At 43.6% G+C, this 23,649-nt stretch overlaps 1 protein-coding gene across 7 annotated transcripts in view; it reads right to left on the reverse strand.

Moving 5' to 3' along the window:
- Positions 1–271: 271 nt before the first annotated feature.
- Positions 272–23,649, reverse strand: part of DLC1 (DLC1 Rho GTPase activating protein) — a 268,763-nt gene continuing 245,385 nt past the window's right edge. For 6 of the 7 annotated variants that reach the window (XM_082238018.1, XM_082238014.1, XM_082238016.1 and 3 more), the window contains 11 exons: positions 22,827–22,890; positions 16,273–17,693; positions 14,518–14,694; positions 11,997–12,156; positions 11,364–11,562; positions 8,412–8,637; positions 7,823–7,937; positions 7,430–7,648; positions 5,881–6,098; positions 5,186–5,359; positions 272–4,467 (listed from right to left, as the gene is read on the reverse strand). In XM_082238018.1, the coding sequence (XP_082094144.1) occupies positions 4,347–4,467; positions 5,186–5,359; positions 5,881–6,098; positions 7,430–7,648; positions 7,823–7,937; positions 8,412–8,637; positions 11,364–11,562; positions 11,997–12,156; positions 14,518–14,694; positions 16,273–17,693; positions 22,827–22,890 (3,094 nt within the window). In that variant the 3' untranslated portion in view covers positions 272–4,346. The remainder of the gene's footprint in view (positions 4,468–5,185; positions 5,360–5,880; positions 6,099–7,429; positions 7,649–7,822; positions 7,938–8,411; positions 8,638–11,363; positions 11,563–11,996; positions 12,157–14,517; positions 14,695–16,272; positions 17,694–22,826; positions 22,891–23,649) is intronic. The other variant, XM_082238017.1, reaches the window with a different exon arrangement.

Genomic DNA, 23,649 nt, shown 5'->3' on the forward strand with positions numbered 1-23,649 from the left:
GCCAAGCAAATAGAAGCCGTAAGCAGGGCTTGAGTGCAAACAGCCCTCGGGTCCCTTGACAGGGCTTTTTTTCAGCCAGAACTCATTGGAACTCAGTTCTGGCACCTCTTTTTCTAGAAAAATAGCACTGCCCCTTGAGATCCCCAACAACTGGTATACAGAGGCATGTAGTGCCTCCCACAGTGCAGGAAGAACATAGGCCATAGCAGGTTAGTAGTCACTGTGGCCTTATCCACCATGCGGTGGAGAAAAGAGGTGTTTCACAAACATGAACATTTAATAGTGCATTTATTGATTATATTCTGTACAGACATATAATAGCAAGTTATAAACCTTTTCTTCTTTTACTTAGACCTTAATCGTATAGAACGTATTTACAGGGGAGGGGGGAGGGTAGCCAACTTGAGGTACAAATACCCTGCCCCCCAAAAGAATATCTGAGGTATAAATACAACTATATTTTAAATAATTATTTTCATGCTTTATCTATGTTGGACAATAAACTGTGAGCAAGTGTACATGTTTACAACAGACTGGTATGTACAACATACTTTTTTTTTTTACACACACATTTGAACATTTAAAAAGTATACAAAGAATACACAAGGCTTCCCTATTGGTGAGATATGCTACTGGTGCAATCCTTAGCACACATACATGGCAGTAATCTCTCAACTGGATTTACTACCTAAGAAACTTTTTGGGTTCCCCCACCCAGGTTAAGGGTTAAAGGTATGATCTAGAACAGTCGTCTTCAACTGGTGGGTTGGGATTCTTTACTTGGTAGTGGCCTGCTCTATAGTGGGTTGCATTAGTAGCACTAACACCATCCAAATATATGCTAAAAAAAGAGAGAGCAATGGGTCTCCACATGCATGTTTGGGTTAAAAGCTAGTCCTGGGTCTGAAAAGTTGAAGACTACTGATCTAGAACAGCTTTATCCCTCAGGTCACATCTGAAACAGTTGGTTCCAATCCATATTTGATCCTTGGCAGTATTCCTTGCAAGGGCAAAGGGTTTAACCTCTGGGTTTGGTACAGAGACGCAAACCACATCAAGAGAGTTACTAAAATCCCTGCTACGTTCTTCATGATTTCTGCACAGATATCACAAGGACTGTTGTCCCTGGAAACTTCTCCCTGAAATTCTGCAAGCAGATCAACACACAAAGAAGTTTCCCAGCCTGCCGGGTGTCCCTCACTGCAAATCTTCTCTCTCTCTCATTGTTCCTCACCTGATCTTTGCATGCATGTCCTACTGCAACATGCAAAGAACAGAACATGAACGGAGAGAAGCAAACGAGAGACACAGTGACATAAAACACTATAAAATAAAAATGGGCCAATCATGTGGACATAGGCGATTGCTAGGAACCAGACACAATCCACCAACGCACCATAATTCTTCATCACACAACCCCTTAACAAAACAAGTAAAAAATAATAATATAACACTGTCAATGGTAACAATGGGCTGCTTCCAGCTGCATCACTGCCCTGGAATGGGGAACGAAGGCAACCACAAGGTCACAAGGGCTTTTCTAGGTTGAGAGGGTGAGCAAAATGGAACCAACTGTCCAGCAGGTCACTCCATCTTTTGTAAGACTCACCTGTGTGTGCGTGAGCAGCCTGTTCTAGCTTTTGCAGGGAGGGCTAAAAGGCTGGGTTCCAGGGGCAGAGTCCGAGTGTAGAGATATTATGGACGACTGCATAAAAAGTCATTGTTTTGAAAAAAATCACTTTCCAATCTACACCCCCCCAATCTCGCCTTACATTGGTTCAGCACATCTCTGTGCTAATACTGCATTTCTACATCAAAGAACAACCCTTACATAGAATCACAGAGAATTAGAGTTGGAAGGGACCCTGAAGATCATCTCGTCCAACCCCCTAAAATGCAGGAATAGGCAGCTGTTCCATATGGGGATTGAACCTGCAACCTACATGGGACTCTAGGTTGGGTTTTGGTAGGAAGAAGGCAATAGGGTCCAAGCCCTGCTTTAGGGGATACTGTATGTCATATTCCACATTCACAGAAACACAAGATTATTGAATGGAAGAGTTGGAATGGATCCAAAGGGTCATTTAACCCAACCCCTTAGAATGCATTGAACTGTATCTGAACATAAGAAGCTGCCTGGATCAGGCCAATGGCCTATCTAGTCCAGAATCCTGTTCTCACAGCGGCCAACCAGATGCCTAAGAGAAGCCCGCAAACATGACCTCAGCACCAGACAATTGCATCTACAGCTTCTAAGGAAGGCAAAATAACAGCACAATTCTATACACATCTTTCCTAGATATCGCTACTCTTTTATTATGGCTATCTTGCTTCCCCCAAAGAGGATGTTTAGAGTTTATAGGTCTAGGTTTCTTGTAAAGGTGGATGACCTGAAGCATGGTAGGCCTCTTCACTCTGACCCTCCTGTTTATCCTAACCTGAAGTCCTTTACATTACACCACATAATCCGATAGCCACAGTACCCTTTCTTATCCAAACCTCTGAACGTTTTAGAGGTCCCCTCCCTTCAAACTAAGTGGATAAAATGAGGTTATATGGTTATAGTGGAGTGGAATATATGAAGACTTTCGAACTCCTAACACGGTATTCTATTACAATGAATCGCTTTAGAACTTGAGAATGCTCCAGTTATGATGTATTCCAGTGCTGACTTTTCAAGCCACTGAAAGCAGTTTCAGCTCATGCCACAAGCTTTCCGTTCATTCCTATGAGATTCATTCAAAAAAGAGGATTGTTAAAAGACCACAGCCAATACTTTCAACAGGTACTTGTGCAGGAAGGTGGCTGTGGAGAAAACTTTGCGCTTGAAAGTAAAAAAATACCCAATACCTTTCAACGTATATCTTTTTCAAGGACCTTAACTCAAGACATTCTCCACCAGAGAAGTAGAAATATGGGTGATGTCAGCTTCACACGCATTTCGTTTTTTGAAATATGTGCCCAAGAGGCTTCTAAGTGAGTGCACCTGCAAATGGAAAGCAGTGTTCTTCAAGCTTGGGTCCCCAGATGTTGTCACAATTACAACTCCTCTCCTCTCTTGATTGGTGGCTTAGCTGGCAGGGAATGATAGGAGTTACAGTTCAACTCTGGGACCCCAAGCTTGAAGAACCCCAATATAAAACATGAGCATGGCAACTACAGGTCTTCTGCAGGTGCACTTTTGAGGAAGCTGTCAACAACCACAACTCCAGGTTTCACACACACTCTTTGTAGACTCAGATTTACCTGGGTGTAACGCAGGTGAAAAGGTTCTGAGAACTTTAAAACAGGAAACTCATCTAGGAGGATTGGGTTGGTATCCAACAAAATTGTTCCATTCATGAAGGATTTCTGCTAGTGCAATGGACCCCCTTTTTCTCCCCTCTCCATACACACTCCAAATCTGTTCTGGGGTTTCCCCCAACTCTCTGGAGCAGATTTGGGGGGTTGTGCAGGGAGAAAAGAGGAAGGCAAAGTTCTGTCGTGCAAACAGAAGTCCTTGCATGATGGAATACAACCCAAGGTCCATGCAAAAGACACAGGTTGAAGTGCATCAGGCATTCATTTTATTCGTTTCCGCTATCTTCATTTGCAAGTGTTGCGCTTCAGCTTTCCTTGCCGTGTTTGGGGCAGCTCCTCCATTTTCCTTTTCTGATATACACAAGTAATAACAGTACACATGAGCAAAGACTAGCTTGCGATGGTCTGTTGGACAGACAAAAAACTCCTAGGCCTACCTCCCCCTCACAGATTAAAATCTTCCCAAATGCTCTTGAGTGTCCCAGACACTTCCAATTCCCCTACTCTTGTTTTCTACAACTCCGCTCAACAATTACACAGTCATTCACACCTCTGCCTCTGTGCAAACCTTCCTTCACTTGCTTTAGCGAGACCCCATGGATGAGTGCCAACAAATCCAGTGGATGCAACAGTCCCTCAACAAATGGCACACAGATACATACAATAAACCTAACATTATATAGGAAAGAATCATTTCCACTACAATCCAAAAATATATAATTAAAGTCTGAAGGGTTTTGCTTCTCAGAAGCAATTCACACTGTCTAAGCAACATAGTATAGTATTATTAGAAAAAAAGAAAGAAAAAGGTTGCACCATCCAATATATTCCAGTCAAGGCCTACAGTATAGGCCTAATACCGATAGGAAGCAGCTTTGAAAATGTACTGTTTGCCACAGGCGTTGGAAGTGAGAATCCCGGGCCCATTCCAGACACACTTTCTTCATGGCAAGACTTATTAGGCCACCCTGTGGCCCGTTCTGTAACAATCAACAGTTCCTGGAAGTATCTATTCACGTTGCGGCCACGTTGGTCTGCTTCAGTCGTCACCTGGACTTTGCTTCTTTCATCTCCAGGTTCTGATTACTGAAAGAGTCTCTGATCTTAATGACTTCGGCTGCACACAAGTGTCCAAAAGCCTTTGTGTACCAGTCAGGTTTGTGGCCCCTGTTTCCAAGAAAGAAAATGCATGCTTGAAGCTGGTCATAGCATATGTAACTTGGAAGAAACAAGAGATGGAACAGGAATCCCTGGAACAAGTATTCAGTTGCTAGGGAGCAGGGATAGGGAACTGTGGAAGCTGCCACTGGTCCATCTAACTGCCTAATGTCTACAGTGATTGGCAGGCGCTCTCCAGGATTTCAGACTGGGGGTGTTCCCTGCCTTCCCTGGAGATGCCCACCTGAAACCTTCTGCATGCAGCGAAGGTGTCTTACCATTAAGCTGGCAATGGACCTGAGACAACCACATTCTTGTTCTGTTAATGATTTGAGATTCCACATCGCATGCTACAGTGCAATTATGAGCATGGTATGCATTCACATAAATATGCACACCAACTGTAAACAAAATAAATGGAAGTGCAAACGAAAGCACCCCCAAATCCACAAGCGGGGGGTGGAATTTGTGATGGAGGGACCAGACTTCCAAGAGGAATTGCTTTTGAACATGTTGCACATCTCTGTGGTGGGATTGCAAGGAGTTCTTGTGTGAATCGTTTGTGAAGTTGGCCATTTAAAATAATCAATAAAACCAATCTGCACTATACAAATGGGGAAGGGGAAAGACAACACAGCTGATTCTGGGCCATACGGCAGTTAATTCTTATAACAGGCTTTGGAGGTTAAAACAACGGAAGAGGAAAAAGTGAAGGAAAAAGGCTTACCTTAAATCAGTTCTGCACATATAGGTGAGTTTGGATTTTCCTGATCCAGAAGGTTCAATGAGATACCTGGACAAGAGCACATTCACTCTAACGCCAAGGACTGCAGCACGGTCATGGTCCACCGAGGAGCTTAAAAGTGCACAAGCGCCTTTAGACAAATTTGTCCTCCAAGTCCTGTTAGGAACAAGAACAGCGTTATAACAAAAGACTGTGTAGATGCCAGCTAGCCAGGTTTTTATTGTTTGCCGCCAATAGCCTTTACAACGTAACTTACAGAACAAGTAAATCCAAGAGGACGTTAAAAACAAATAAACATTCAGAAATGCAAGTTGTCAAAGCTTAAAAATCTGAATGTCTCCAAATAATTTAAATTAAAAATCTCATTGGCAGTAAAAAAAAAAGTAGGCTGTAACATTCTTGCTAATAGTACATATAAATCTACCCTGTAGAAAACAAGTTTGTATGTATCAGCCAGCAACCATTAATTTTAACATAGCGGACTGACCTATTTCTTTTTAAATGAAGAGCTTGCTTAAATGTAGGCTTTATACATTTCAGGTAGTGGAGGCATTTAAAAAATAAACAAATCAGTAGATGAATCAATACATCTACATTTTAAGCTAGCTGTATTGATAAAAGGGTTTTGCAGGCTCTGCCCTTCATAAATCTGCCAGGGATGAAATCTGCAAGATTACCTTAGGACGACATAGTCTCTGGCTGGGTGGGGTGCCAGGCTGTTCTGTACATACTGGTATATGTCAGTCTGGCTGTCTAAAGTCTCAATCACTTTAGCATCCAGAAGATCTTCATCCCAAAGATGCTGTTCTTTAAGTAAACGGTTCAAGATCTCTTCAGGAACTGCAGGGATTTCAACGGTGGATTTCCATAACCGGAGAGGTGGACCCTCGGAAACCTGGAAAACATTGTCACCATAGGTAGCTATATATGCTTACACAGTTAAGTATGCTCAACAAGGTAGCCCTTTAAGCCTGATTAATTTTGAAAGTGTAAATTCAAAACTGAGCCAAGTTGAAAACAAAGAAAGGGATCAAGCCTCTTTTAATATATAGTAGTTACTGCGCAAGGGACGCGGGTGGCGCTGTGGGTTAAACCACAGAGCCCAGGGCTTGCGGATCAGAAGGTTGGTGGTTCGAATCCCCGCGACGGGATGAGCTCCCGTTGCTCGGTCCCTGCTCCTGCTCACCTAGCAGTTCAAAAGCACGTCAAAGTGCAAGTAGATAAATAGGTACTGCTCTGGCGGGAAGGTAAACGGCATTTCCGTGCGCTGCTCTGGTTCACCAGAAGCGGCTTAGTCATGCTGGCCACATGACCCGGAAGCTGTACGCTGGCTCCCTCGGCCAATAAAGCGAGATGAGTGCCACAACCCCCAAGTTGGTCACGAATGGACCTCATGGTCAGGGGTCCCTTTACCTTAGTTACTGTGCAAATGTCTAAGTTATGTCTGGTGCATAGTATCTGTGGGAATTTGTCCTCAAAGCACTTATTCTGAAGTGATCCACTGACTTCAGTCTCTTGAGGCTGAAATTCCAATTAGCTGGAAATAAGCCCCACTGTGTACGAAAAGACTTACTTCTGAATAGACATGCTTAGGACTGCACTGTTAAAGAATTGCAGCGGGTGAACAGATCCTAAGTGCAACCCATGGACCACATAAGAAATGGTGTGGTCAGAAGCCCTTTGATGATTGTAGCAGCTATCTTCCTTTGGCTGTAGTTCCCTTGTCTTTACTGATCCTGCCAGCAGGACTGCTGCTAGAGGGCAAGCGAGTAGACCATGGTGGCAGTTCTGGAGGAGAGCTGGAATATCTCTGCTGCAGTCAACTGGAGGCTTCTGACTCCATGTATAAACCAGACCTGAATTTTCTGCTTGGCAAAGGCCTTAAATTCTATACTGCCCCTCAGTCCGCATATCATTTTCGCCCATAAAATGCTACATTGGTTTGACCTTCTCTGAAATGTTAATAACTTTGGATGATTTCATCATTGGCTCAAGCTTAACGTTTTGCTGGCAATCAGCTCTGCAAAATGATTTCAGATCAGATCAGTTTGTTCCATCTTTCTCACTTTTGGGAGAAGCCCTAGTGAGTGGGAATATTATTAGAAGTTTGCCAAGTTTAAGGCAGTCATTATTTCCCCCCTTTCCAAATGTACTCTCTCTGTGATTTCACTTTCTATGTGAAATGCATCGAGATTTAACAACAGTCCTGGAGTTGTGCTAATATACCTTCTTGTAGGCAAGCTCTGCTTGCTCCGAGGTGGAACAGTTGACCCAGCCTTTAAATTTATCCTTAATCTCCTTAAGCAAATCATCCATACAGTCCTGGATGTAAAAACGGTAGTCAGCAGGCTCAGAGTTATTAGTTTTGCCTAGTTCCTCCAAGCTCAGAGGCCGAAGATCTTGCTCCGTATAGGAATTCCGACATCTACTCATTTCTTCAGGGATCTGAGGGTATGGGAACAAGAAGGATAAAATGGTCGGAAGGTTCAAAACTACAGACACGATGACTCACTATAAGACTGGTTGCCAGTCTTATCAGGTCAATAACTAGACAATGCAATTTAGCATATTGCATGATATTAAAAGACACAAGGAAGAAGTGTATAGTGGAATATTCACCTGAAACAGCTTCTTACACTCTGCAATCATGTGGCCCAGACCTTGCGTTGCAGCCAAATTCTCATTTAAATCTTTCTGATCGGGTTTCCCCAGACTCTGTTTCCTCTGCATCACCCTGTTAACGCAATCACCATTAATTAGTTGTGATGAAAGAAAAGTTGTCAGGACTATATTGGGAGCGCCAAGGTGTGCTTTCCTGTGTGAACGAAGTAACATGAAATGAAAAAGCTAGGGACAACACATGAACGCTGATAATAAATCTTGCGCTCTAGGTCTAAACGTGATCTTCATTTTCAACCATGTAATGGAATGGCCAGATGAATTTAGCACACGTGTTCATCATCATGTTGAACGCAGAATTTTAAAAAATGACTTGCGTGATCATCACAGGCATAATCACTAGCACCTTTCCCTTAAAAGTCTCCTCAACCTGTTTCCACTGTTCAGTGGGAAGAATTTGCACTAGCCCAAAGGTAGACTGATTTTTTAAAAAGGGGGAAAGAGTTCAAAGCGTCTTAAGGAAAGGCTTATTTAAGTGCCCAACAAACCACCAGCGAGGATGCCAGGAAGAAACAGAGGACTGAGCTACCTGGAGACTTGCCTTGGGGAAGAATTTTCCCTCTTGAGGGTGTTCAAGTGGAAAAGCGAAGGCGCTAAGCACACAGCCAGATTTGTCGGCGTCATCTGGTTTTCCTTCACAGCGGCCGTGACGTCACTCAAAAAGTATAGGAGGATCTGTAGGACTTCTCTGTTCTCATCTGGTAGAAGCATAATGGCTGCCTTGATCGCCTGGAGATGCTGGTCCTTTGGCACATCTGCACAAGATTAGCAACCCTCTCGTCAAGTCATTGATTTTCCACACATATAGCACGAATGCGTCCCAAAGCAAACTCTTAGCTTCAAATATTTCTGACTCGAGTCTGAAGCGATTTCCTTCAGAGCGCTGCATACCATTCATGGCACAAGAGTGGATTTCCCTCCCCCCCCACACTTTTTTTTTTTAGTCAACAGCTTAACTGCCCTCAGGTATTTCCTGCCTAGCAAGAGACTCAACAGTAAAACAAAGCTGTGCATATTCCAGAGTTAAATTTAGAATTTCATTTTGAGAGCCACACACTTCTGCAGACTCGCTAAAAGGGCTGTTAAATTAGATTGGGGGGGGGAGGCCCTCCTTCGATTTATTAACATAGGTGGCGACGAAAATGCAAACACTAAGCTCAGCCAACCTGGACTCCAGCAAAAATCCATACACACCAGTGAAACACGCTCCTCAACTGGGGAGGCAATTAAAATAAATAGCCCTTAAAAACGGTTCCCAACTTTGGCACCACAAAATATCCAGACGGTACTTCAATAAGCAGAGAGGATTGCTTCATCGAACAATGATGTAGTCAGTGAAGACTGGGTGGGGAGTCATCCCTAATGTACCGACACATACCATCGCACAGATCCATGGCTACAGAGCACAACAAATACTTTTAATAGCAAATGTCCTTTTTTAAAAAATGGAAAATACGGCCAGTGGCGGCGGAGACAACGACTGACAAAATAGTAAGAGATCTTGATTTGTTTTGATGCACCAAGGGTTGAAAAATATCCAAAAGCCACTCAAGGGACTCATGGAAGTGGTCTCAAATTGTGGTGTGCTCCGCTTGGGGGAGTTGCGTACATGGAAGAAAGGAACACAAAAATTCAGGGAAGGATGAGATCTGGAGGCAAGTAGCTCTTGCCTCTCACCATCAGCCAAGAAGCAAAGGGGTGGGCCAAATGTTCACTAGTATTTATTTGATTTATTAGATTTAGATACCTTCACCAAAAGATCCCAGGGCAGTTCACAAGATAAAAACATGAGATACAGTGGTACCTCGGGTTAAGTACTTAATTTGTTCCGGAGGTCCGTACTTAACCTGAAACTGTTCTTAACCTGAAGCACCACTTTAGCTAATGGGGCCTCCTGCTGCCACCGCGCTGCCGGAGCACGATATCTGTTCTCATCCTGAAGCAAAGTTCTTAACCTGAAGCACTATTTCTGGGTTAGAGGAGTCTGTAACCTGAAGTGTATGTAACCTGAAGCATATGTAACCCGAGGTACCACTGTAATAGCAAAAATAGATAGCTAAATAAGAAACAAGAAGAGTTTGGATTTGATATCCCGCTTTACCACTACCCGAAGGAGTCTCAAAGCGGCCAACATTCTCCTTTCCCTTCCTCCCCCACAACAAACACTCTGTGAGGCGAGTGGGGCTGAGAGACTTCAGAGAAGTGTGACTAGCCCAAGGTCACCCAGCAGCTGCATGAGGAGGAGCGGAGTCGTGAACCCGGTTCCCCAGATTACGAGTCTACCGCTCTTAACCACTACATCACACTGGCTCTCAACAACAAAACAATAACCCCACCCTCCCACACATTTAAAAGGCTGTAGAATATTAATCAGCCAAGGGCCTGGTTGAAGAGGGACATTTTCGCCTGGCACCTAAAGATGTATAAGGAATGCCAGATGAACCTCCCCAGGGAGAGCATTCCACAAATGAGGGGCCACTGCAGAAAAGGCCCGCTCTCGTGTTGACACCCTCAGGACCTTATGTGGAGAAGGCACATGAAGAAGAGCCTCAGATGATGGCGGTGGAGTCCGGTAGTAGAGAATTCTCATTGTATTTATGAAGGCAGGTGCTCCCACCACCTGACCCATATCAGCCCAAGCTGATGTCATGAGGTTATGGTTTCCTGTTCTTGTGTGTTTTAAGACAGGTTGGAGATGTCATATTTTATTCCTCTTCCCAACACCAATGTGGGATTAGTGCCCCAATCCACAAACAATGGATACATAGCATGGAGGTCACACACTGCCTAGATGGTTGGCTCCAGACTGGGGTGCAGCAGAAAGCAGAGGAGGCTCAGAAAGGATGGGCAAGCTGGGAAAGCAGGAGGAACACTAGACCTGCCTTATCCAAACCAGGACATTGTTGTTGGGACTACAATGTCCACCATCCTTACTATTGGCCAAGCTGGCTGGGATGATGGACAAGAGCCAAGGCTGGGCAAGACTGCTCTGGGCAAACACACATGATACAAGATACATCTGATCATAGAACTATGCAAACAAATGAGGAATAGCCACTTCTGCCTGCCCCTCACATCATGGGGCATGTGAATTTTTCATAATGTGCACATTGATACTACATACCGTATTTTTCTGTGTATAAGACAAGCAATTTTGAGCCAAAAATGAAGTTCACAATGTAGGCTCGTCTTATACACGGGTAGTGCTGAGGGGTGGGTGGGATGCCGAATGGTTTTTTGCTGCGAGCCTGAGATTGTAAGCGGCGTTTGGCTGCTTGATTGGGTTTTTTTTTGGGGGGGGGATGCCGAAAATCGCTCACTCACCAGAACGCAGCACTCAACTCGCGTCACTTACAATTGCTGGTTACAATCTCGGGCTCGCACTTCGTTTCAGTCCCAAACGGGACATGCTTTGCATTGCAAGGAGAGGTGGCTACTTGAGAATGGCTATAAATGAAACTACGAACAACCCAGGACTTACATTGGTAGATCTGTAGGAAAGTCTCCGAAAGTTTGTTGGTTATGAGTGGCTCTGGCAGATCGCGGAAATATTGCTTCAGCATGTCGGCCACATCATAGGCAGACTGCCCTTCATAATTTATTTTGCCTGTTGAGCTCTCATTCATCTGTCGCAACGCCTGGATTCTTGACTTGACTCCAGATTTTCGAAAAAGCCCAACCTATGCGACAAAAAGAACAGGGACGTTTATTTGAGGGTATATTGTGCTTGCAGTTAATAATGGGTGAGGATTCTGAAACCAGAATTCTAGTTGCCATGTCAAATCAGGGAAGAAGGTATCACACAAGGTTTTCCTGGACATCAAAACCTTTCCAAAGGTAAGCAGTTGATCCACATGTGGAAGAACATGCAAATATGCCGCTGCCCCCCCGAGTCTGAAGTAGTACAGCACAGCTATTTCTGTCGGATACACTGATATAGGATGGAGGAGAATGGCAGAAATGGTTTTTGAGTCTGAAGCTCATAGTCCAATTCCAAACCTATTTGTTTGACTCACTTAAACAAGAAGACAAAAGGACTTGTGAACAGCTGTGAAAATAAAGTTCCGGGATCATGAGGCAGCCTGAAACCCAGGAGTAGAGCAAGGAATCTAACCTGATCCAGGCAGTGGTTGCGAAGGTATCGCATGGCTTGCTGGATGCTCTGAGGAAGAGGCTGTCCTGTACGCTGGACATTAACGGTGAGGGGAACGCCAAACACATTTCGGTCTTTATAATCTGGAACTTTGATCCTTTTCATAAACTTTGGCACAGCCCTGCAAAAGAGAAGGAATACGGTCAAGATTAACAACCTTCCAAGTGTGCTGTCTCTTTCCAAAACATCTCACATTTCTATTTCTATCTGCGGGCTGTCGAATAAGTAGCACACCAGAAAACATCGACTTGACTCACTGAGAATATCAATACAGAAATCTTGATTGTGGCACTGAGTTGACATTCCACTATGTTAAAGGGGGGGGGGGGGAGAGACACAAGGTAAGGAGAAGAACCATTAACAGATTTTAAGGGGTTTTACGGGCGCTACCATTGCCAGACAGGCGAACAAAGAATATAGTTGATTTAGACACCTGCTTTTTATTAAATTAAATTAAAACTTAAATAAACATGCATTTCATTACTCTTATTTTTGCATTTTTATATACTGCATTTCCTCTAGCATGGAGCTCAAGGCTGTGTATGTAGGATTCTTGGATGCCTTCCACCTATGTACTGATCAGAACTACCGCCCCATCCCAAATGCTGAAGGAAGTGAGATATAACAAAACAAAAGTTATATTTCACTTAGAATACATTTTACTGTAATGTATTGGAAGAGTCACCACAAACAAACAAACAAATGTGCCCTTATCTTGCATCCCCACCAATTTAATGCTTTTAGGAGATTAATCTCCCAATCCTAGGTCACTCCTATATTTTTACCCCCCCAGTTGACTCATGAGTCAAGTTGGGAAAGAAGTTGTAGCCAACATTCTAATGTCAACAGAGACAAGGTCTTTGCATCCCAGTTAATATAATCTCCTCCCTTATTTGGGAAGTCAACTTCCATCAGATTGGCAGAATAAAAGGTATTACAAAACGTTCGCAAGATCAGCATTAGCAACAAGACTTCTGTGCAGGTGGGAGCTCTTATCTTTTTCATCTCTTGCCATTTGATTTATGCCAACTAGGTGACGACTCCTTGGGGATATGGCCATGTCAAATTATTTAAGTTAGCTGCATCAAAAATGCTTAACCGTGCAGCTACAGAATAAATCTGATAGTATCGACGAAATAGACGAATCCTTCCATTAGCAGATGGATCTTTTCAGTTAATTAGTTAACCTTGTGTACCAGAATCTGCCGTGCCTAAAAGGTACCAGGCAGATTGAGGGTGGCCATGTCAACCCCTGTAAGAGTCAAACGCAAATCTAGCAGTCAATGACCCTTTATAATCTGACTTCTTTAGGGCTCTAGGGAAAGATAGACATGTGAACAATGAGCTTTTTGTATGTTAACCACTCGCTTTAGAAAGCCCTCAAACCCCGTCCCACCACCCACCAGCCTGTGTCGCAGCAGGAAACTGATGTAATAAGCTGGCGTTTGCCAGCAACAAGTTTCAGTTCAACAAATGACCTTTCAGGCGTGTTTCTCCCCCCCCCCCCGGCACCTTCCTTCTCTATCACTTCACCCACCCACTTTGGTAAAAGGCCTTTCCATTTGGTTTTGACGAGTAGGAAAAATCTACCCGCAGGAATTCCAGAGCCCTGCTATTTCACTTAATAAAACCGTTCTGAGTTTTAAATTGAGATCAGCTAGGAAGCAAGTTGGAGCGCAAAGCAAATACTAGCATAGCAGGCAAAACCCATAAAATTCTAAATTCACACTATAGCTACGTAAACAGCATTTTAGGTTTATGAATGACTAATCCTCCCCCTGCAAATACCCCACCTCATTTGTATTTCCACGGGGTTTTAACATACGGCGCTATTGACCCGAGCGCTCGCATAGTTTGCATTTTGTCACAACACACAGCAGCGGAATGCAAAAAAGAAACACATATTACGACATCTGCAGAGAATCCAAAGCATGCAGGGATAAACTGGTCAATACTTATTTCTGTCTTTCAGAACAAACAACTTCTGTATTTAGCACAGCTCCCATAATAACAGTCTTTGAACAGGAGGAGCTTTGATGCTGGAGTTTAAATACTCTCTGTGACTCCCAGGGAAAGGAAGGAGGAGAAAGACCAGATGGTAGAAATGTAGAATTGGGAACAAAAAAACACACCAAATACCACCCCACAGAACTTATATTGTACTTTTGACTGCTTCAGAATCCTACAGAACCAGCAACAGAGATTGGGCAATGCAGGGTTTTTCAAATGCATTTATCTGGCAAGGGGTAACTGGACATGAATATGGCCCAACTCAATGTTTAAAGATAAACTTAAGAGGGTGTTCTCAATTTTACGTATCACCCATTCACCCATGCCAAAAACCCCAAGTCTAAGCAACTTTCAAAGGCAGTGCACACCTAAAAAAAAGATCTGCTGTTTTTTGGCAGAAAGGAATGAACACTTTATGTTCTACTGTTTGTAGGTTCTGACTAGCCTCCCAGAGATGTTTGCAGCTCCTTACCAGCTGAAGCCATGTTTATTGGAAGGTGTATATTTCTCCAAGAGGGCAGTTAACTTCAAGAGGGAATATTTCTGAAGAAGGTTCATCTGTGCCACAGACTGGCAGTCAATCTGTAGCAGTGCTGAGCTTAGGCTGGGTCGATGGGAGCTCTGAAAGCTGTGCCACCTCATTCTGTGCCTGCAGGAGAGGGAGAAAGAGAGACATATAATGGTTAGAAGTCAAATGGAAAGCCAAGCACCTGCTGTACCGTTTGCAAGATCTCAAATGTTGATGACATTTGGAACTTAAGTACACCTTGCACACTGTGTGTAAAACATTGCAAGGCTAAGTTTGCCAAAGTCTGTTGCCTCTATTCCCCTCAGAGAGCTTCACTTTCCAGAGTTTCCTGGGAAGAGGGATTGATTGCCAAACCACTCTGGAAATTGTAACTCTTTGTAAGAAATAGGGGTCTCCTAACCACTCTTCAAACCCTTAAAATAACCGCAGTTCCTAGGATTCATTCAAGGAAGCCATGATGCAGAAGAGGAAAAATGCTTGTTCTGACTTGTGGGTATTTGACAGGGCACTTTCTATAACTCCTCAGTTGGGCTAACTGGGCTTTTTTTTGTTTTGGTATTATTATTTTTTTGCCATAAACCAGTCCAGAAAACGTGTTTCTAGACACAGAGCTATGTAGAATTTTCCAGTCACTACCACATGTATTTAGGATTCTATAGTCACTCTTTGTATATACAGCGCTCAAGAGTAAAACTGCATCTTCAACTCAGAACATGATTATAATAGGACTGCATTTTTTAAAAAAAGGAATGTTGTAAAAAGGGGTTTTTATTGTCAGGCCTTTGGGAAACAAGTTTTGCTCCTGCCGATTATTCTATAGCTTGCTGGTGCCTTTCTGCCATGTTTTTTGGTTGTTGGTTTTATTTGCGGTACTTTTGTGCATGCCATTTTGTGAAAATCGCAGTTTGTGATTTATAACGGAAAAGTGCCATGAGGAGTTTTTATGCAAATGGGTTTTAAGAGTTATGGAAAGGATTCTACTGAAACGTCTTGTTTTGGTTATATGCTACACCCTTTGGGCTCCTTAGCCTTTTTTGTACATTGGTTGAATACTTCTCGTAGTATGTGACTAACAGGCCAAATAAACACATAATAAAATTAAGATTCCTCTTTACATCCCATCCTCAAATATAAAAGCCAACATGCTGTTGAAAAGCATCACACTTCCTATGTACGCTGTATCAATACAAACATATATATGCAGGTTATGATGTCTTCGGGTGTCTTCCCGTGTAAGAGAACAGAGCTCTGTTCCAGTAACAAGAAGCCGAAAGCACCAGCCTGAAGATGACGAGTGAGACCTCGTCGAAACGTCGCCCAGACACCCCGACTCTTACACGGGAAGACACCCGAAGACATCATAACCTGCATTCCTGTACCCGTGAAAATCTACGAAAGCAAACATATATATGTATCTATAGCCACACAAGCATGCATATACACCAATATATATACAGTGGTACCTTGGTAGTCGATTGGCTTGGCTCCAGAACAAAACAGCTCCTGAATGCTGCAAACCTGGAAGTGTTCTGGTTTGTGAACGTTTTTTGGAAGCCAAACATCCTACACGGCTTCCGCTTGAGTGCAGGAAGCTCCTGCAGCGAATTGGAAGCCAAGTCTTGCTTTTGAACCGTTTCGGGAGTCGAATGCATTAAGTTCAGGAACCAAGGTACCACTGTAAAGTCTGTGTTTACTGACCTGTTAGAACGTGTTAATGATGCTCCCACCCCCGAGTCTCTTCTTTCCTGGATCCCTGTTGAGTCTTCCGTATCAATCAAGGAATTTCCTGTACTGTCAAGATCACTGGGTATTGTCCTATCATTGTCCACATCGAGGAGGATCTGCTTGGGAGACGAAGGGCATGGGGACACTGAATCTAGGGCTGAATCGGAGTCTCCTTCGTCTGAAAACTTCTCGGACCACTGGTTCACAATTTTCTGCATGCCTTTGACATGATACAGGATGTCATCGAGCTCAGGAAAGAGGTCTTCGTTCTCAAGGCCAGCCAGGTCCCCCGTGCTGGAATACAGGATAGATCCGGGCACGTTGTCGTAAATGCTGAGGCGGCTGCACATGGAGCTGGAAGAATTGCGCCTCTTCCCAAGGCTCAGGTCTTTGGAGCTGTCAGAACTGTTCTCCCTCCTGAGGGCGAGATGGCTGTGGCCGTGGAAGCTCCCCGTTCTCCAGTTGACCGAAGTGCTGTTCTCCGAGGGAGCAAAGTTACCATTGGATAGGGCTTTGGGGAAAGTCCCAGGCTTGTGGTCTTCCGGAATGAAGAAGACTGTGTCTTCAGCAAAGCCCTCCCTGTTTTTGAAGTTCTGCTCCATGACATCGTTGAACGTTGACTGGTTGAAAGGATCAAAGCCTTCCAGGTACATTCCCACTCTTTTATTGTAGGCGCTGAGGCTGCGCGTCCTTGTGATGGGGCTTGGGGTGCTGACAGCGCTGCTTGTTTCCGACTGGCTGCTACTACTGCTGGTCTGGGTGGAATTGGAGACGCTTCTTTTACGTACCATAGGGATGTTGATGTGGTTGCCATTGAGGGTGGAGATCTCCACGCAGTTTAGCTGCTTCAGTTTCTCTTCATCAACGCCTTCTTGCAGGATAGGCCCGCTGATGATAAGACCAAGCTTTGAAGGAGCTTTGCTTTTATTACCATGGTGGGAGCTTTTTATTTTAAAGCTCTCCATCTTCTTCAAGAGGCTTCTCGTTTTGGACTTGGCATTCTTCTCATTAGTTTTCACGTTGAAATTGAAGTTTGACAGCTCTTTAGGAGAGGGCAAGCTGCTGAAGGAGTCCTCGTTCGCCACGAGGTTGGCTGAGGAGCCAACACTGATGACCGAGTTGGTTCTGGTGGTGGGCGCTTCGCTCTGAGAAGCATCTGGGTGGCTGCTGGTGCTGTGGATGGAAACTACCTCCTGATGTTCGGTGTGGTCAGTTAGCAGGCCTCCATGAGTAGCTGCACTGCTGAGATGAGCCGCTTCTGGGCATGAAGGATTCACATCCTGCTTCGGGGGGAAGACGTCAAATTCCTCAAGCCTGGACCACCTCTTGCTGTCCCTCTGGAAGGTCCACTTGCCACTTATCGCACAAGGCTCATCTTCATCCGAATCCTCGCTCTGCAATGAAACAGGACATCCCCAATGATTACAAAAAACAATGGCAATAAAATACTTCCAATGGCTATACAGTTCATTTCGAATCAATGTTATCCCAACTAACAATGACCTACTGATGTGAACACTTTAGTATTTTCTGCTCTTTTTAGTAAGCCAGTGGATGCTGGTTGTCAGGGTGATAATCCAAGAAGATCATTAGAAGAGCAGAGCCAGTGGCAATTGATGGACTATATGGAACTAGCCGAGATGACTGCCAGGATCCGAGATTTGGGAGAAGAAGCAATCGAGGAGGATTGGAAAAAATTTAAAGACTATTTGCAAAAGTTTTATAAATTATATGAACTATAAGAACTCGCATGATTTGGAAAGATTAGCTCCAGCAACGAGAGTGGAGGACATATGAAACTAAATAATAAATAATGAAAGGATTAATGTTTAAATGTTTAAAATGATATTATATTGGTTTTTTAGAGTAAATTGACAATAAGTAATTTAAACTAAAATGTAAGTTTTTGAAAGCAGAAAAGAAACGCATGAAACAAGGTTATAATTTGCTGACATTTTTATTGTTGGGAATGCATTGTGGGGGAGATGTGGGGAAGTCCGATAGAGGACTGAAATAAGCTTTGAAATGACTTATTTTTTCTTTTCTTTTCTTTTCTTTGTTGTTAATGTTTTTCTTGTATAAATTGATTGCATATATCTAATTGGAAAAAAGCAATAAAAATTTTCAAAAAGAAAAGAAAAGAGAAGAGCAGAGCCAGTGTAGAGTTGTGCGTGCAGTATCAACCTCTGTCTGTGAGACTAGGCTTCATATCCCAACTCAGATGTTGGCTGCATGTTACATGTAACTGTGCACAATGGAGTCCTATCGACTTTTTCTGCTCTTTTTTATTTTATTTTAAAGAAAGCACCAATTGCCACATGATATAAGAAAATCAGCTGGAAGGGGCAAAAGAGGGAGATCCCCGGCCGCGCTCCCTTTAAATAGGTCAGGCCACCCCCCCAAAGCCAGCCAATTGGCTGGCCAGGGGTGACGCGCCCAGGGATTCCCCCAATCGCAGGGGGCTGGGCTCTAGCCACCACACGTGTGATGGGAGCGTGAAGCCCGCAACCCCATCTCCTCTGGAGGGCGGAAGTGGCTCTAAGAATTAAAGCTTCTGAGGGGTGTGGAACAAAAGGATGCACTTGCAACAGATGGGTATAGCTTTATTATTATGTCTGCAGGCAACCCATGTCCCCCTTCTGCTCTCTTCCAGGTCCAAAAGGACCCATATATCAGCAGTTGCGTGTCAACTGAACACACACAAAATGGTTGCTGCCTTTAGAGCAAAAGAAGACATGGCAAAATCTCCTTCACATTACAGCCATACCTCGTTTTATTGTGCTTTGCAGATAGTGCTCCTCATGAGGATGCGGGTGTGGACGCAGGCATGCCAGTCATTCCCAGGAAAGGAAAGGAAATCCCCCCCTCCACCACTACCCCGCTTCTGGCCATGGGGAGTAGAACTGCCTAGGCCTGGACCTGGGGTTTCCCCCTCCCAACCCTGCAGTCGGGGGGGGGGGGGAGGGAGCTGGCTTAATAGTATAGTGCAAAAATTACTTTATATGCACCGGGAAACCAAAAGAAATGTACGACTTGCTTTATTGCTGTGGTCTGGAACTGAACCCACAATCGCTCCAAGGTCTGCCTGTACAAAACTTTCCGGCTAGTGTAATTTCAAGCTATAATTTATTTACTCATTTGGACAACTGACTGGAATTGTGTTGTTGTAAGGGTTGCTGGCCTCATGGTAATACAGTCATACACTTGAATATGCTTCAGGTTGAGCGCTTTCGGGTTGCGCTCCGCGGCGATCTGGAAGTAACGGAACGCGTTACTTCCGGGTTTTGCCGCTCGCGCATGTGCAGACGGTCAAAATGATGTCACACACATGCGCAGAAGCAGCGAATCACGACCCACGCACGTGCAGATGCGCAGTTGCGGGTTGCGTTCGCTTCAGGATGTGAACGGGGCTCCGGAATGGATCCCGTTCGCATCCTGAGGTACCACTGTATGTAATCTCATTTCCTGAGGAGGGTTGGGGGTTTTGTGTGTTTTACTGTTATCTGCATCGTGCGAAAATGATAACTAACAATAAAAATAAAAAATAATGAAACCCAATGTATGCAATAAATAAAAACTATACTCAACATGAAACTGCTTTGAAAAAGGACGAAAAGCAGCTGGGAGAGGGGCAGATTATGAGCGTAGAAACAGCAGGGTGAGGGGGTGGTTCATCTTCGCCACACTTGGTATTTCCTCACCCCAAACAAAAGTTTTGTATGTAAAAGACACCAGGATCAATCCCTGGCATTTTCAGGCAGGTCTGAAATCCTGCGATAGAACTGGTTCTAGCCAGCATAGACAACAATGAGCTAGATGGACTAGCGGCCTGATGGACTAATGGGTAGAAGACCCTTCCTAAAGGCTAGATTTTCCCTCACTAGGATTTTAAAAGGTGGGGAAAGACCTACTTTTTGAAATCTGCCACTTGGAGGTGGGTGGGGATCCCTACAGAATAGGGGGCTGTATCACAACAATGTGGTCCTTTCCCTACAAACAGTCATGAATTTCAGAAGCAGCAAAGTGCTTGAAGACAGAGCAGTGCGTTCCATGACAAGGTGCTGAGATATATATATATGTGTGTGTGTTATGCATTTGAAACTTAAAGAAAACAGCTTTACAAAACAGAAGGAGCTACACAAATCTTTCGGTTTCTATGTGCTGCCACTAGCCCCTGTAGATGTTCTATTAAGTTACATGAGATACCATTTAGATCAGTGGAAAAGTGCGGCATGCATAAAATGTTCCACTGGTGCCAGCCAGGGCAGGACCATCCAAGCCCTGCTCTTTTGTTTATTTTCCCTAATGCAATTAAGAGGCAGTCCTGAATTGTAGCAGCTTAACTCCTTACTGATCTTAAAGGTCTTTCAAGTGTGACTAATGAGGCCATGTGGGAGATTGCTGCAGGTTGATGCCTCCCGGCCTCTTACCATATCTTGTCGCCTCCTTCCCTCAACTCAGCAGCCATCAGTATATGAGGACCTCGAGAAGATGCTTTTCAGGCATTGCTTCAGGCATTTTAAATATTTGGCTTCATGGAACTCGGGAGAAGCAGAAGCCAGCTGAGGGTGCACATTAAGGCACGCCCAACATGACAATGGCGTGCATTGATTATCTTCCAGGCGGTGCTCAAATGAGATTTTGAACGTGGAAGATCAGCTTCAAGTTTTTAAAACCAGAAAGCTAGGGCAGCATCAAGACTGCAGAAATGGCTCCTCCACTTTTTGCTGACATGGAACAGCACGTACAGTGCGTAACTTACTTATTTAGTTGCTATACTATCTAATATTTCTATTTGCGGTATTTCTTTCACACACTGGTGCACAATATAAAAACCAAACAAAGCTAAGAGTCTGTTTTTAAGGGGTAGGGGAGGACTAATGAGGGGGTATAAGCTAAGAAAGGAATTTCTGTTACATACCTCAATTTACTTTCTCCCATTTTCTTGGGGAATGTTCAATTCTCTTGAAAGTTTAGACTGATTTTTCCCCTTAAATGAATGGGAATGTAACAGTTTCAAATCTATTTCAGATACCAGATTTCAGCCACTGGATAAGGCGATTTCATTCCTCTGGGCATTTGGGAACAGAGGAAGTTCAGGTGTTCATGCTGCTGTTTCTAGGATTGGGTAGGTATGTTAATGTTTCAGATGGAAAAATGTATGAAGGTGGTTTATATGTAGTTATTGAGGCTATGCAGAATAGATGTACGATGTAGAGTGCTGCCCAGTCACGTACATGAAGTCTTGCACAAGATTATCACAATGTGCGCTTGTGCTAAATTCAAGTTGTGTAGCAAAATCTTGTTCTTGCACAACAGTCCGCAGAACAGTATCCCTGCCAGAATGTCTTGTGTTGGCATATTGCTCAGTCCAACCCAATGTACTTTACTGCTTTAAATATGGATATTTTAAAAACTAGTTTACTATTGCCAGCCACTTTGGGGACTTGCTTTGGGGAGTCAAAAGCAAGCGTTACAAAATTTGTAAACAAACACATTTTCAAAACAGTGACACTTCAGAAGACTGCATTCAGGGGATTGCACAGGCAGAGGGCCTTCTCAGTGGTGGTGCCCGTCCTGTGGAATGCCCTCCCATCAGATGTCAAGGAAATAAACAACTATCTGATTTTTAGAAGACATCTGAAGGCAGCCCTGTTTTGGGAAGTTTTTAATGTTCAGTGTTTTATCGTGTTTTAATATTCTGCTGGGAGCCACCCAGAGTGGCTGGGGAAACCCAGTCAGATGGGTGACATAAAAATAAAACAACAACAACAACAACAACAACAACAACAACTCCTCATGTAATACTGAGGCAAACTCATTCTGCCCAGTCAGCAAGCCCCACATGGGGCAGAGGACTATCTGTATTGGCCATCTTTAAGCAACTGATCAAAAACAGCCTATATAACATAGCGACGTGCCTTAAAAAACTGTAGATTATTGTCAAGATGACTGAAAAACAAAATGCTGTCATTTCACATACTTGACATCTCTGGCAGCTGTGTTTTTTATTATTAAAAAAAACCCTATTCAATGCAAAAGCGCCAAAATTCACACAGATTTGGTACCAGGATATCAGTTAACAGATCTTTACCATCATTTTGTAATGAACAGCTTTGATGGAAATGAAAAAACTCAGATTCCATCTTGAAAAATAAGGACCATCAGGCATGAAGCTTCCAGAAAGGCAGGTTTAATCCTGACAACTCTGTGCCCATTAAAACAGACAGTCTGTTGTTGAAAGAATATCAGTCTGACCAATGATGCCTTTTTTTGCCACATGGATAATCATAAGGGAAGAGAATGAACAATGTCATCCTATGCATGCTTATACTTGGAAAGAAATGCCATTTTGTTGAATGGTGCAGACACAGTAAGTATGTTTAGGGCTGAATCCCATGCACACCTGCAAGGGAATAAGATCCACTGACATCAACGGGGGCTTACTTCCAAGTAAACATATACAGGAAGCCAGAATATCAACCAATTCTTTACAGTACTGTTACAGATTCATCAAGGGCACTTACCCGCTTCCTGTGTGGACTGATCTCCAGCTTCATCATTGCACATTTGTTTAAAGTATTTAAACGCCTATGCAGGGAAGAAAGCAAAACAAAACAAGATTAACAGTAAACCTGTCATTCTGTGAAACTAACTATTTCAAATAAAAGATCATCTTGGAAGGTCTCACTAAGCTTATTTACATGCAAATGCCCCAAAGGAGAGCCCCAGAATAGCACATATGTTTAATTAACACCACGTTGCATCAGCTGGATACCAGATTCTGTAGAGTGGTTGGGATGCAGATGCAGAAGCGTAAGCGTAAGAAAAAGCTGTCCTGAAGCAGTTCCTTATGAGTCAGGACCATAAAGGAGAGCTTGTTCAGCCAGAAGCCATGATATGTGGGTAATTGGAGTGTGGCTCTTGTTCCTCTAATGGAAAACTACCAAGCCCTTCCAGAGACTGAACTTTCTTGGAATGCTGCGCTCTATGCATGCAAACAGGAGTTAAGATATTTTGGAATAAACCGTCTGCATCTAGCACGGTGCTCAAATGGCCTTAAGGAGACATCGGAATTGAAAAAGAACATCTGAGAACTGCCAGCCATTTCCCCTTAATACGGTGCAATTTCACACAAGCTGGCTCAAAATGGACTTGGGAGAGATGGGAGAAATTGCTACTGCTGTTTAGCCTTATCGATTCAATTGCCTCCTAGAATATCTCCCTGATTTTCTTTAGCTCTCTCCTCAAAACTCGTCTTTTCCAGAACATGATCATCTCTGTAGTCCCTACTGTAACTAAGGCAAAAGGAATGTTCACATGTTACATTCAACAAGTGTACAATATGTT

This window comes from Podarcis vaucheri (genome assembly GCF_965113315.1).
Source record: "Podarcis vaucheri genome assembly, chromosome: 9".
Lineage (NCBI taxonomy): Eukaryota > Metazoa > Chordata > Lepidosauria > Squamata > Lacertidae > Podarcis > Podarcis vaucheri.